At 35.7% G+C, this 16,258-nt stretch overlaps 1 protein-coding gene across 2 annotated transcripts in view; it reads left to right on the top strand.

The window, feature by feature from the left end:
- LOC140775787 (thioredoxin reductase NTRC-like) overlaps nucleotides 1-16,258 on the top strand; it is a 28,675-nt gene that overhangs the window by 11,867 nt on the left and 550 nt on the right. For both annotated transcript variants that reach the window (XM_073119219.1, XM_073119220.1), the window contains exons 6-9: nucleotides 3,568-3,675; nucleotides 4,093-4,179; nucleotides 4,292-4,396; nucleotides 14,851-14,981. In XM_073119219.1, coding sequence (XP_072975320.1) covers nucleotides 3,568-3,675; nucleotides 4,093-4,179; nucleotides 4,292-4,396; nucleotides 14,851-14,981 — 431 coding nt within the window. The remainder of the gene's footprint in view (nucleotides 1-3,567; nucleotides 3,676-4,092; nucleotides 4,180-4,291; nucleotides 4,397-14,850; nucleotides 14,982-16,258) is intronic.

Raw genomic sequence — 16,258 nt, 5'->3', positions numbered from 1 at the left:
TACGGACATCCCCCACATATATGCTTACCATATCTATCAATTGACTAATTCAATTGATTATTTGAATTAAAAATTAACTTAACAAATTAAATGTGAAAATAAGTTGAGCCTAATTAGATCAATTAGACCAAAATTGAACTCAAGCAACTTTATTTTGGTCAAATTGAAGATGATGTCCACATCAAATTGCTAAATTGATCTTACTATTTTGGAAAAAAAAAAGACTGAGTTGCTACATCTATTTCAGATGTACAAGGCTATGAATATGTAGAAGTATATCAAACAGCACGTCATCAGCGTCGCAGCATAGAGTTCAAGTTTGAAAGGAAAAACTACAAAAAAAGAATGTTAGTGTCATAAACAAAAAACCCACATCTGAAGTGCATATTACTGTAGCTAATTGACAATTATGTTTGGAATTGTCTTATTTTTTAGTCTTTGTTTTCATTCTTAGGAGAGGAATCTACTTAGTAAGGGACTTTATGACTACATAGGCCTCTAGTCTGCTTTATCGAACAAATGAAAAGTAGGGACAGGGTGTATTGGCAGAATTTGTATCCTCTCTGTGCCACCTTGTCCCCTCTGTTCAGATGTAGTTAGTACTAAGAGTGTAAGATCCTCTTATTGGTGACATCCCTAGTTTAGAATGCAAACCACAAGCAATGCTAGAAAACTGGCAAAGAACTCTTTGTGCTTGCTTCCCATAGAAATATAGCGAGTAACAATGGATCTAGAGAATTATGAAGAATCAACTCTCAAAATAAGATTAGTAGATCTCCAACCTCCCAAACATGCTAGCTCAACTTCTACCTTCAAGTTTGTGTATAGTAGAGAACAATTGTGTCCCTTGAGCGAAGCTATTTGAGTTGGGTAATGATGATGGCACAACAAGTAACAAAGCGGAAGACAAGTATGTGCCAAAGAAAGTATCAACTTGAGGTTAATCGAAATCATTGTCCTTCTAAAAAGCAGACGGGAAGCTGTTTCTCATTACAACAAGTAATACAGCAGTAGAAGATTCAGAATTAGGTAACCCTTTCTCTTGAAAATTCAAATAGTGCAGAGTATCAAGGTGGCTACCATGGATCCCGGCAGCTAAAAAATCTCATCTCAGAGAATTTGGTATGGAAGCTAAGATTGTGGACAACTCCATGTTCATGTCGAAGATTGAGCTTATCTACCCTCATGATTGATTTAGTAGAAGCATAACTCCCTAAGAAGGGAACCCATGTTCTAAGTGGATTAGTGGACTAACTGGAACCAACAAGAACCACAATCTATGTGGACCAATAAATGCAAAAGCTGTGTGGATTTGTTTAATAACACCAAGAAGGTCTATGATAAAGGCATGATATATATTGTTGGCCTATTACCTATCAATTTAAGCTTTTGTGTATCAACCAATTATGTAACATAGTATCCGAGATAGTTCTTTCTAGATACCTTTATTCCTCAATAGCTTGCCTTTATTCCTCAATTCTTATTACTGCAATATAGTGGGCTGCACATCCTATTATCTCTCATCTCTCTACATGCAGTATTAGGGGCACACACATTAGGGGTCATATTAAAGGCATCATGTACATTGTTGGCCCATTATTTAAGGCTTCGTTATGAATGTGGTTAGCACCAAAATGTTGTTATCCACACCCATATTTAACCTCGTTTTTGGTACCTTAAACAGCTTGAGGGGAATTGGATGTTTGATGTAACATAAAAAGGTGGTGGATTTAGGAGATATTTTATGTCAAATAATCAAAATACCCTTTGATGCAGTTGGTAACACGAGGGGACGACTAGAGATTAAAATAACTCTAAAGAAGAATTACTCGGAAATCCTTACAATTGTATCAAAGGCAGAATTTCTTTTATAGAAATATTGAATGAATAATAACACAAGAGTTCAATCCCTATTTATAGAGATCAAACATAATTCCTAGATAAAATTCGAATCAAATATAATTCTTAGATAAAGTCAAAACAAACCAAAATTAACCAAACTTGTAAAGTTTTAAATTGACTAAAATTTGTTTTGATAGGATTTTAACCATATCTGTTCGGATGTCCTGTCCCTGCTTCTATCCCTTCCACTTGAATGCAACTCGTCTATAAGTTAAATACTTGGATACAACTGCTCTTCAGGGTCGTGATACTTATGAATAACAGCAACATTAAATGTCTTTGAAATCTCCATGTCCTTCCGTAGATCAATTACATATGCATTGTTGTTGATCTTCTTTAGAATCTTATACAGACCATATTTCCTTGGGCTTCCACTTATTGTATGCCCCTATCAAAAACCTTTCCTTGTGAAGAAAAATATCACTATGTCCTCGTCTCGGAACTCTGTGTCTCCGATGCTTATTTACCTTTGTGTTTTACTTTGCATTTGGTTCCTTCAATTGTCTTTTCACTTCCAAAGCATGCTTTGGTGCCTTCGAATAGACAATGGAGAAAGGCATCTTGAACATTGTTGTAAGTAAACTCGGCCTAAGCTAAGGCATGATCCCATTGCTTTGGTTTTTGATGTACTTTAAAGCTTGGTGGTTACTATATAAACAAACTCCTGTCGAATAATGCTCCTAATGCTTCACAGCATGGATGATTGCGTAAAATTCCAATTCATAAGTCGTCCACTTTTGCCGCACTTTACTTACTTCTCGCTGAAATACTCAACTGGTTGTCCTTCTTGGGTTAAAACAACCCCTATGCCAACTATTGAAGCATCAAACTCAACTTCAAATAATTTCTCGAAACTTGGTAATGCTAGTACTGGAGCAGTGGAGGCAAGAGTGAGGTTCCTCGATTTTTGCTGCGACAAATAGAAGCTTTCCTGCTTTTTTGACATATATACAGACAGAGAATTTATGTTAATTGTAATTATCAGGCTTTCTTTCACAATATTAAGCAAAAGAAGTATAAGTTTAAGTACAGACAGAGAATGTATATTAGACAGTCAGAGAGTGATCTTATACCATGATATTCTACAAGAGTATAAGTTTAAGAAAGGTTAGGTAAATCTGTTTAAGAAATTAGTTTGTTAACGAATAGATGGTTCAGGATAGTAGGACATGGTGATTTGTTTGCGCGATGATTGTTTATGGGCAAGAATCGTGTGACCTGTTAATGCTCCATGATATAACTCTTTAACCTGTGAAGTTCGAAGTGTGAACTCGAAAAGCTTACTTTGAATACAAGTATCATTCTGTTAGTTTTCTGGACTTTCTTTGAACATACTTGTCGCTCGCTAGCTTATATATGTGCCACCATCCTCTTTGTACACCGTCCCTGCAATCAGTGATCTATAATATTGAATTTGATCTGGAATATGCTAGATTTAGCTTTAGCCCTATCTTATAAACCATGAAGAAAGAGTGATGTCCTAACTTCATATTCCAAATATCCACTTTTTCTTCTTTTATTGGATCTTGCTATAAATCAGTATTATTGAACAGAGTAGACCCATTACATGGTTTTTTTTTTGTTTTCGTGCTATTTCATGATGGAATCTCTTGGTTACAAGAGGGCAACAATTTGGATCCTTATGCTTGTGGATTACACTAATAGGACCATGAATGGAGGCAAGCCATAACTGCAGCTGGATCTGGATGCATAGCTGCTTTGTCTGTTGAGAGATATTTAGTTTCCAATGATCTTCTTGTTGAATTCCACCAGGTATATATGTTCAGTTATAACTTTTTAATTGCCATATTGGTTCTACTGGTGATGCCAGTATTGATGAATGTCAAGTTAGTTGTATCATGTTAAGTATTTATTCAATGGTTAGATCTTTTTCCATTGAACAGACTTTTATCTCTAATTGGCATGCCTGTTTTATGATACTAAAATTCTAACTATTTACAATAGGTTTTACTGGATGCCATTCCTTTCCATTATGATGCTACATGGGCAATTCTGTTTTTGTCGCCAATTAGAAATGATATGGAAGCAAACAAACTTTCAAGTACATCGAGTCTCTAGTACTAGTGCTAGTCTAATATGGCCTAACTTGTCCCTTTGTCATATTGTCACGATATAAAGCATATTCTTTTGCATCTAACACTTTCACCGGATATTTGTTTCAATATATAGCCTATTGCTGAAGAGGTGAAGAAGGAACCCTCAGACAGAGATGTCTCAATGGGCTTTGACATTACTCTGACAAAGCACAAGGGACAGGTATATATTATAAAGTAGTTCTGCTTGTCGAGGATATTCTTGATTTGAGATATTTTTTATATTTCATGCGTGACCTTTGTTTTGTAGTTCACTTTGAGTTTGTCTTTTGCAGTATGCACTTCGGAAATTGTATCATGAAAGCCCAAGGCTTTTATGTGTTTTATATACTTCACCAACATGTGGTCCATGTAGAACTTTGAAACCAATATTAAGCAAGGTATGTTGTAGAATATTTATAATTGAATGTATAGCACCGTGTTATCTAATATGTGCTACAGTAGCTAGATTCCTTACTTTTGTATATACCTTGTGTTTGGGCTACAACTTTTTCTTCTTTTCTTTTTCTCCTTTCAGCATTTGATACCTCCATCTTCTAAATGCATCTCCACATTAGTAATTACAGTATCTGTATAAGGAGCTGAATATTAATGCTCTTACCATTTTCCCTTTGGAATAACATGATCTTTAAATGGTGAGTGACTTGCTGTCCAGGAGTTTGCTTTGGGCAAATTTGAATTTGCTAAATGTGGCTCAGTATATGTGAACATGCATGGCTATAGTTTTCTTCTAAATTTAAAGTACTTATTGGTTTCTCTTTGAACTAAGCTTTTTTTACATCTAATATTTCATTCTTTAATTCACAAAGTTTTTGTGTTGTAGTATTCAAATACCATTTATAATACTCTGTATCATGACCCAAATTTGGAATCATAATCGGTCATCTACCTGAATAAAGCTTGGGATATACAAAGCCTAACAATAACTCTCCAAGTTCATAATACAAAAGAACTCAAAACCAAGGATGGCCGTGCCGGCGACATACCGGCACGTGGCACGAGGGTGCCACATGGCACCCCTCCTAACGCATCGCCGCTCACTATCGACTTCGTTGCCGTCGCTGCTCGCCGTCGCTTCGTGCCCTAGCCCCCAAGAGAGAAGATGGATCGAGACAGAGGGATCGAGAGAGAGAGATATCGGGAGAGGGTTTAAAATTTAAGTTGCGGATTCGGATCCAGATCTCTCTCTCTCTCTCTCTCTCTCTCTCTCTCTCTCTCTCTCTCTCTCTCTCTCTCTCTCTCTCTCTCTCTCGATCCCTCTATCTCGATCCATCTTCTCTCTCGGGGGCTAGGGCACGAAGCGGGCGGCGAGCGGCGGGCGACGAGCGTCGAGCGACGGCGACTACAATGGCAAAGGTGAGTATTCCTTACCTCTTTCTCTCATTCTCTTACGGCACGACCGACAAGTGCCGCGGCACGTGCCGTACCGACCGATAGTCAGCACCGTCCATGACTGTGGCACGGCCATCATTGCTCGAAACAATTAATAACTTCAATCAAAACTCTCAAGGAGATAAAGATGTTCAAGTTATACAACCAATATCTTCCAAATAAACTAAGATAACAGATAGCTTTCAAAGGAGGATGCTGCGAATAGTTACTGATAACATGCTTGTTATTTCATTATGGGAAACTTCTAAATATCAAATAAATGCAATATTTCTTATTTGGGTCAGTGCCTTATGGATCTAGATAAACTAGAAATCACTTTGAGATAAAGTTTCGGGTGCTTTCTTCTTAGTTGATTCAATTAGGACTATCATAAGGTATCACTATGTGACAAACGCTCATCGCCTTTTCTACTAATGGTTGAGAAAAATTAGAGTCAACATAAGAAGTTTTTTTATTTAGCTTGAAACTAGATCAAGTATTTTCCTCTTACTTAATCTCGTTGGAGTTATCTAAGAAAATCACTACAATGATCTAAAATAGACTTGAGTCATTACTAGAAAGTTAGGGAGCGATCTATATCGGGACTGTTCTCTAAGTTATACCTATCACAATTTAAATTCCGATAGGTACTCATAATCAATATATTTGTTGTTTGCACGACGGTTGAGCCTAAGTTCATGTCCATGTGCCTCGAGACATCAAAGATGACGGGAGGAAATTGTTGGAGATCTTTGTCGCCAACAACATCGACTGCTTCGAAAAATTCTATGCCACCAATTTACTCGCTCAAGGTAAGGGAAAGGTCAGCCAAGGCAGACGGTTGACGATGAGGAGTGCATAGGTGCTCGGTTCTTCCAATTAGGCTACAGAAGTCACTAACAAACTTTTCATGAGGAGGGAAGCTCGTCCGAAAGATTGGACACGACCGATGTTGGACACGACAAGTGTAAAACAGACAATAGGAGGCTACATGGCGTAACCTCCCCCAGATGCCTCAAGACATGAGGACAATGTGACGAAGGTTCTTGCATTGGAGTGATGACAACCTGAAGCTGCCAGCCAGTTTCACTGATGAAACCGCGAGCACAATAATTGAGGTGCTACACTATGTATTACATTAATATTAATTTAAATACATGGGATAGAATCGGACTCATGGGTGAGTTGGGGGATTGTCTTCAATCGCTCCAACGACCAAAATCCACAACAAATGCTCCGACAAGTAAGAAAGAAGAAGAAAAGGGAAGGAAGAAAGAGGAGAGGATTGGGGTTAGCTAGGGCTTTTATAGAGGGTTTTTTAGGTTGGTTTGATAGGGAAACTGGTGGTTTCAGCCGAAGAAATCGTGACCACCTCCCTCGTCGTGTAACAGGCGAGAGGGAGGCATGTGCACTGCAACTTTCATTTTTTTCTGCTTATTGCACTTTCCATTTCCAGCTGACCGAGTAAATTTGACTGAATTATGTAAATTTTGAAACTAAGTTTTTTTAGTCTGATTTTTCAGTAAAAAAAGGTAAAAGGGGTCAAAGAACAGATGTGCATATTTTCACTCTTTGATCCTTTCACATAGTGTAGAGTAAGTTTTCCCAATTTATTTGCTTATGTTGACTTTTAAATTTATGAAAGAATGTCTATTATAGGCTATAATGAAAGAATCCTCTGTAGTTTAGCCTAGCATGAATGCATCGGTTATAGTAGTCTGAGCAACATATTTGTAGTGTGCATAATATCACCACAGTGACAACAATATAAAGTATTTAATATGTATTGGATTTAACTTTTAAGAGAATCCTAGTTATTTTAAGCATCTAATCTATATGCAACAGTTTAAATTATTAATTTCTTTCCAAGGTAACACTAATGTTCAATAATGAAATGTGTATACAACTCTCTTTTTTTCTTGTAGAACAAAAAAATTATTTATATGGAGTGAAACTGTCACGACCCAAAATCAGAATCATGACTTGTCATGTACCTCAATACACTTGAGATACACAAATCCTTAACTAATATTTTTTCGAAGTCCTAATATGACAAGAATTTAATTATGAACAACTAACTTCAATAAATATTATCCAACAAAAGAAAAAGATCAATGTCATCACTAATGTGACTAAGTAAATTAAATTAATAAATAGTTTAAAACATAAAGTCCAAAAGAACTAAAAGGTAAAAATGGTAAATTCTAAGTGGAGGTGGGGTCCCGGTGTATCTCGTTTAGATACACAAATCTTTAACTAATATTTTTTCAAAGTCCTAATATGACAAGAATTTAATTATGAACAACTAACTTTAATAAATATTATCCAACAAAAGAAAAAGATCAATGTCATCACTGATGTGACTAAGTAAATTGAATTAATAAATAGTTTAAAACATAAAGTCCAAAAGAACTAAAAGGTAAAAATGGTAAATTCTAAGTGGAGGTGGGGTCTCGGTGTATCTCGCTTAGTCATTATACTGACTGTTACCTAAAATATTAGAAGGGAAAATTCCATGAGTCAACAACTATAGCTCTGTGAGTAGAATTCACTTAAAAGTCAAATAAATCTAAATTTAGCAATATAAAATGACAATTTTACTAAGCATGTTCTTAAATAATAATAATAATAGCAATAATAATAACAGAGAGTCATCTCATAATATGGTCAATTCTGACATACTAAATTTTTTTCTCAATAATAATAATGTTATTTGCATGGTTTCCAGTTTCGGTCGATCCCAAGTGGGATCGGCCGTTTCGGTCGAAACCAGCCGGTTTGCTGGTTTTGACTGGGGTTTCGGCTGATTCCGACCGAAACGGGTGGGAACAGGTCAAATCCGACTAGGGGGACATCAATAATTGATGTCCCCACCCCCCACTTGCCTCTCTCCTTTTTCTCTCTTTTCTTTCTCTCTTTCTCTCTTTCTCTCTTTTCTTTCTTTCTCTTTCTCACGGGTCTCTTTCTCACCGGCGACTGAGTAAATTTCCGGTGACCTCGACCTCCGGCGACGTTTTTCGACGAAGATTCGACGACCTCGATCTACGACGACTTTGGGTGAGTTTTTTTTTAGTTTTTATTTTTCTTTTTCATTGTGCAGCAGCTGCACCTACAGCAGATGCTGCTGCACACCTACAGCAGCAGCACTATTGGGCCTGGTGCTTCGCCTCATAAAATTTTAAATTATTTTATTTTGATTTTTGTTTATGTTTTTTAGTTGCAGAGTTAAAATATTAATGGCTCCAAAAGAGAAGTCATATGATACTAATATTGGGTGGCAACATTGCAACACTATTGGGCAAGATAAAAGACATGTTAAATACAACTGGTGGAAAAAAATGAGTGATAGTGTCAGCCGTTTGAAAGAACATTTAGCTGAAAGATAAGAAAATGTAGCAGCTTGCACTCAAGTGTCCTTGGAAGTTAGAAAACAGATGTTGGCTAATTTAATTAGCAAAAAGAAGGATAAATAATCTACACAACAAATAGAGTCAATGGTTCATGAAGAATTGATGCATAATTCTGTACACATTGATGTTGATAGCAGTGAGCAAAGTAAGGAGAATGAGGAGAGACAGATGAGAAGGGCAATGAAACAGAGTAGAAATATGTATAGAGAAGAGGAAGAGATGAGAAGAAGCATTAGTGATAACTTTCAGAGATCTAGATCAGTTAATATACAAGGAGAAAGAATATGGGGGCAGCAGTTCTACCTAGAGGACTCCTAGTGTTACAGTAGTGTCTAGAAATATTGGACCAGTAGATACATATCTTCAAAAAAAAAGGGGTCGTACACAGACTTCCATCAAGACAGCTCTCAAAAGAATTAAAAATGTAAAGAAACACATTGATAGGGCTATCTCTAAATTTTTCTTCTACAATCATATTTCTTTCAATGTAACTAATAGTCCTTACTATCACACTATGGTAGATGCTATACAATCAGTAGGGCCTAATGTTCCGCCTCCTAGTTCAAATGATATTGCTACTAAATATCTTGACTCAGAGGTAGATGAACTTCATACTTACATTGAGACATTTAAATGGTATTGGGATGAATTTGGTTGTACACTGATGTGTGATAGGTAGAGTACACAAAACAGAAGAAATATAATTAACTTCTTAGTATACTCTGGCATGGGGACAATATTTTTGAAGTCTGTGGATGCTACTGCTCATTTCAAAAATACAGATTATATTTGTTAGTTGATGGATGAGGTGGTACAAGAAATTGGTGAAAAAAGAGTTGTCCAAGTGGTTACTGATAATGCTATTGGAAATTTACTGATGATAAAAACCTCATTTATATTAGACGTCATATGCTGCACATTGTATTGATCTAATGTTAGAGGATATTACAAAAGAGCCTGAAATTAACATAGTCATACGTGAAGGTCAGAGGTTAACAAATTTTATATATAATTATGGTTGGGTTCTTAATTTACTCAAGCAGATGACTGGTGGTAGGGAGATTATCAGACCCGGCGTCACTAGATTTGCCACTCACTTTTTAGCTTTAGAGAGTATCATGCGCTACAAGGATGATATTATACGGATATTTATATCACAGGAGTGGTCTATAAAAATTAAGAATATGAAACCTAAATATAAATCTTTAGGTGAAACTTTGAAAAATATAGCTCTTGGAAATACATTTTGGGATAATATTACAATTGCCGCCGTAGTATTTAAGCCTCTTGTCAAAGTATTAAGGCTTGTAGACAGTGATGATAAGTCTGAGATGAGTTTCTTATATGAGATAATGGACATAGCAAAAGAATCAAAAAAGAAAATGTGGGCCAAAGATATAGAAAGTGGTAGAAGATAATTGATTCTAGATGAAACAAACAACTACATAGAGATATACACGATGCTGGTAGGTATACTTTTAAGTCTTAAGTTTTAATTTACTAATTTACTTTTATTTATGAATATTTAAAAACTTAAATGCTTACAAATTTTAAATTTCTATAGGGTATTTTCTTAATCTAAGATTTCAATTCTCTAAAAATGTGAATAATGATAGTGAAGTTTTGTTGGGGGTTAGGAAGGTAATCAGCAAGCTTGAGCTTAATATTCATAAACAAATCCTGTGCGATAAAGAAGTGAGTTATGATTCAATTAAATAATTTTATTATTATTTGATTAAAGTTTTAACTTCCAATATAATCAGAATGCAATAAGTCAATAATATATTTCTGATTTCAAATGGAGAGATATAGATTGAGAGCTGAACAATTCAGTACTGTTAAAATTACTACAGCTATATCTCATAACACTCCAATTGAATAGTGGTCTATCTATAAATAGGAGGCACCAAATTTGATCCCAATAGCAAAGAAGATTTTAAGTTAAACTATGTTTTCATCATAGTGTGAAAGAAATTGGACTACTTTCTCTTTAATCCACACAAAAACACGCAACCAATTGACAATGGAAAGATTAGAGAAGTTAGTTTTTTGTCATTATAATATGAGATTGAGAGAGAAAAAACTTAAGAAGGTAAAAAATGAACAACTGATTGATTTAAATCATGTTTTTGATGAAGAAGACCCATGGATCAGAAAAATAGAAGACAGGCTATTAGATAACAGAGATAACCCATGATTAGATGAGATATTGGGAGAGATCACAATGAGGGCAGAGGCTGGTACGAATTGTTCAGCAGCCAGAGATAGTATACCTACTAGTACTAGTCATAGTCCTGATAATACATAGTGGTGAGATCGTTCCATTTACATTTATTGAGGAAAGTTAAGGAGGTATAAGGATTAAAGACAGAGGAACTGAGAATGTATATACATATCAGCGACGTCGTCATGAGAATATTGCTTCCTATGATTATAGTACATCGAGTATTTATTGTTTGGAGCTATCATAAGATCTATATACTAGTTATTATCCTCAGTATTCTCAGTATTCTCAGACACAAGATCCAAATACTGGTTATTATCCTCCTTAGACGTAAGTCACACAACAAGATCCATACAATATAACTAATATGATGGAATTACTTTTTAGAGCATCAGGTCCCAGATATCAATATTTACAAACTTATGGTGATTATGATGATGATAAAGACTTTAGAAATTTACGAAAACCAGTTCGGTATTCATCAAAGTTTTAAATTTTGAGTAAGTTAATACATTTTTTAAGTTTTTAGACTTCATATGTGAGTAATTTTTATTTTCTTATTTTTCTGTCATTTTTTCTAAATTTTTCTGCATTTTTAAATAATATTTAGAATTTTATATAATTAAAAAATAGTCCGATCCGATACGAATGGCCGATACGGCCGATACGTATCATTTTTCTGGACGGCCGATCCCGATCCCGATACTGGGAACCTTGGTTATTTGTCTCAATCAGCTCTATTACCATGTGGATCCACATCAATTAGAAGTCACTTCGAGATGACGCTCATGTCTTTTTCTTAGTTGATCTAGTTAGGATCATCAAGACGTGTCACTATGTAATAAACGTACCATATCTCTTCCACTAACCGTTGAGAGATATTAGAGTCACCTCAGGAAGTCTTTTGATCTAACCTAGGATTGTTTCCTAACTCCGCTAAAGTCACCTAAAAAGGTTAAAGCCAGTGATTTAAAATAGGTCTTTTTCCTAGACTTTTAAGTAGACTTGAGTCATCATGAAAACTCTCAAGCGATCTATACTGGGACTGTTCTCTAACTCAATATTAACTATCGATTATATTTTTCCGCTAATATTCAGGATCCTCAAAAATTGTTATTTTGCACATAGTATAGCAAGGCAATGCGTCATATATTATGCACGCAGAATTATCATATTAAATTTGCACAGAAAAATATTACGTTCAATTTGCATATAGAAAAATACATATTCATGTAACTAAATATGAAATACAAGACGGATAAAAACGTGAGTGAACACACTCACCTTAATCTGCGTGAAAAGATTGAAAACTCTAGTCCACATGCTAAAATCACCACCAACGAGTTGCATGGTGGTCTCCAATTGCTCTAGCGAAGCTCCAGCCGTTTGATCCCACATCGTGACTCCAACGGTAAAGAAAGGAAAGAAGAGGGTCAGGGTGGGTGAACAAGATAGGATTAGGGTTTTTATTTATAGGTTAACTTTTAATCCTAATCCAAATTTGATCCAGAGTGGCTAGAAATCCCGCAGTCACTCCTCATGTTATGCGACGAAGAAGGAGAGGGAAGGGAGGTTACATGTGTAGTGCACGTGCGCTCTCCTCTTTTTTAAATTCGTTTTTTCACTTCTTATAACTATTCCCAACAAAAGAAAATTTCATCCTTGAAATAGCTCTAGATGCTTCTCTCGCATTTCATCCTCATGCTCCCAAGTTGCTTATTTTGGCTTGTAGTTTTTCCATAAAATTTTCACAAATAGAATTATCCTGTCTTTTTGCTAAGTTTCTAGTATTTCTATAGGTTACTTCTCATAAATAGATTTTCTCAGATCTCCAGAGGCTCAAAATCAATCACATGATCAGCACTAGGCACATACTTCTCAACATAGATACATAGAAGACATTAGAACTTTAGCTAATCTAAGTAGTAGTGCTACTCAATATGCCACCTCACCAATCCGCTCTAACACCTTAAAATGTGCAATAAAACGAGGACTCAATTTGCCTTTCTTACCAGACATGATCAATCCTTTCCAAAGTGACACCTTTAGAATAACTATGTCACCTACCTAAATTTCCAGATTTCTTCTCCAATTATCAACATTACTCTTATGATGACTTTGAACTGTCAGAAGTTTTTCCTTAATTATGACAACTTTTTTAGTGGCATCTTGTACCTTATCTAGTTCTAATACCAAGGTTCCAAAAATCGATATCGGGATCGGGATCGGGATCGGCCGTCCGAAAAAACGATACGTATCGGCTGTATCGGCCGTATCGGTCGTATCGGCCGCTTGTATCGGATCGGACTATTTTAATTAAATAAAATTCTAAATATTATTAAAAATGTTAGAGAAATTTCTAAAAATTTAGAAAAAATTATAAGAAAATAAGAAATAATAATTACTCACATATAAAGCCTAAAAAGTAAAAATCTTTTTTTCTCCCTCTCTTCTTTTCTATCCCTCTAATTGTTAGTCTAAAGTATTCATTCTCTCTCACATTCCTTTTTTTATCTTTTTCTCTCTCTCTTTCTCACATTTTTTTTTAATTTTTCCCTCTCCCTCACTCTCTTCCTTTTTTCCTCTCTCATACCCTTTTTTTTAATCTTTCCCTCTCCCTCACTCTCTCTTCCATTTTCTCTCTCTCATACCCTTTTTTTTAATCTTTCCTCTCTCTCTCACTCTCTCGCTTTTTCCCTCTCTCTCTCTCTCTCCTTTTCTCTCCCTCACTCTCCCTTCCTCTCTCTCCCTCACTCTCTCTCTCCCTCTCTCTCTCTAGCTGCTGCTGACAGCAGTAGTTGTCAGCTGCTGTAGCCGCCTGCAGCAGGCCGAAACCGAGTGGTTTCGGCCTGGATTGGGATCAGCTATAGCCGATCCCGATCCGTTTCGGCCGATCCCACTCGGGATCGGCCAAAACTCGAATCCTTGTCTAATACTTGTCTTTCATCAACCTCGTGCTAACAAAGTGGAGAGATTTGTATTTTCTACCATACAGTGCCTCGTAAGGTGCTAGTCCTAAACTGGAATGATAGCTATTATTGTAAGAAAACTCTACAAGTGAAAGATGATCATCCCAATTTTCTTTTCGCTCTAAGGAACAAGCTTGCAACATATCCTCAAGAGTTTGGATAGTCTTTTCGGATTGTCCATCGGTCTACGGGTGATAAGCTGAGCTGAATTTCAATCACGTCCCCGTAGCTAAATGAAGACTCCGTCAAAATTTAGAAAAAAAATGAGGATCTCGATTAGACACGATAGACAAAAGTGCTCCATGGAGTCAAACAATCTCCCTAATATAAAGCTGTGCAAGATGATCTAGGGAGTGAGTTATATAAATAGTCAAAAAGTGGACAGACTTAGTGAAACTGTCAACAATCACCCAAATTGTATCATGATTTGGTCTGGTGCGAGGAATTCCCATGACAAAGTCCATAGTCACATCTTACCACTTCCATTCTAACAAGAGCAGAGGCTATAACATTTCTGTGATAGCTGCCTCATTTGTTAGAATACTGAAACACCTACTTGTTGTTGATGTGGGATCTTCATGAATTTGAGTATTAAAAGTTTTGTCTTATGAATTCCACTTGAATTTGTCTTAGCTGGCCATTTACTATGAAATGAAGCAATAAAGGAGGAAATCTTGGAGGATCATTTGAGATCTAGAAATGGATTGTCACAAGAATAAAGATTTATGTGTAAATGGAAATTTCTGGGGTACTACTTTCTGTATGTTCGTTATATCTGACAAATATATATATATATATATGTTTATTCTTTACTATGACTTTTCTCTAATTACTGAACTTGGAACTCTCTTCTGTGCCAGGTAATTGATGAATTCGATCATAATGTTCACTTTGTTGAAATTGACATTGAAGAAGATCCTGAAATAGCCGAAGCTGCAGGGATTATGGGAACACCTTGTGTGCAATTCTTTAAAAATAAAGAAATGATCAGGTTTGACATCTATCATCCGTGTTGTATTGATTATATTTCAGTCCATCAATATGCAGAGTTAGTTGAAGAGAATGAATCCTTCTCTTACTCTAAATAATTCTGTAATTTTATTTCACTTATGTGGTTCATAATTTTGTAGTGGGTAAAGTGGCCTTTTAAAATAAACTTATTCGCAGAACCTGAAGGATGTTTGATCATGCATTGCTGTGAATTCACCTGCATCATTATGTTATAGTAATTAATTCCATAACTAATCAGTATTCTAGTTGAACATTCCATTGTAACTTAGAAGGAAATCATTAGAATTTCAAGTGACCCACTTCTATGAAGGCTAATATGATTCTTTTTTTTTTAACAAAAGGCAAATTGCCCTGTTTCATTGATGGATAATATGATTCATGAAGCAGGGTTGCTCACTATGATTCACACGTCTTTTGAGGAATCTTCTGATTCTGTTTGACGTAAAGTTATGATTATGATTGTTGTCTTTGTTCTTGGTGACGGAATTATAAATTGAAGGCAGGGCCTTAACTGAACTGTTTGTGATTAACAATGCAGAAATAGAGTATGTAAGAATGGTCTTGCCAACCTATATTGGCAAAGCTATGTAGCAGTTATTCTTGGGCAAAGTAGGGTTTATATGGTATGAATTTGGGCTGTAAAGACAAGGAGCCAAATTATAGGTTGTTGAAGTGGAAATTATAGGCTAAACTATTTTTAGTAGAGCGCTGAAACTGAGCAGTACAATAGCACAAGATTGTTTCTAATACGTTAGTGCAATACTGTTTACTTGCTGAACTACATTAGTTCTGTTCATGATATTGCAATAGTTTTGGGAGATTTAAGGAAGTATCTAGTGAAAACTAGAAGGGAAATGAAGGTAATAGGTTTAAATGCCGTAGTGGGCAAGCATCACATTTTTGTCTCGTATGTCCTTTTGTGCCTCAAATGTAAATAAAGATATACTGCAAAACAAAAAAGCTACGAAGTGCCCAGCAAGTAGTAACAAAAGGATATTTGGTGAGAGCACATATATATAAAGACGTGAAAACTTGATTCAGATATGTTGGAATTAGTTTATTTCAGATTGGCGGCTTTAGTTTGTTTAGGACTAAAGTGTGGCAGAATAATAATTACGGAGAAAAATAAGAATAACCCCTTAAAAGTTTTTCTTTTTCTTTTTCCTGAAGGAAACCCTTGGGCCATTAAAAAGTAGTCAGTAAGTTATTGTATATATATATAAAACGTTCACTCATTGAAGCTGTATCTCTGTTGAG

This window comes from Typha angustifolia, chromosome 14 (assembly GCF_048772165.1).
Source record: "Typha angustifolia cultivar Huaian chromosome 14, ASM4877216v1, whole genome shotgun sequence".
NCBI lineage: Eukaryota > Viridiplantae > Streptophyta > Magnoliopsida > Poales > Typhaceae > Typha > Typha angustifolia.
The sequence above is the reverse complement of the archived record's forward strand: the minus strand, read 5'-3'. Positions and strand labels throughout refer to the sequence as shown.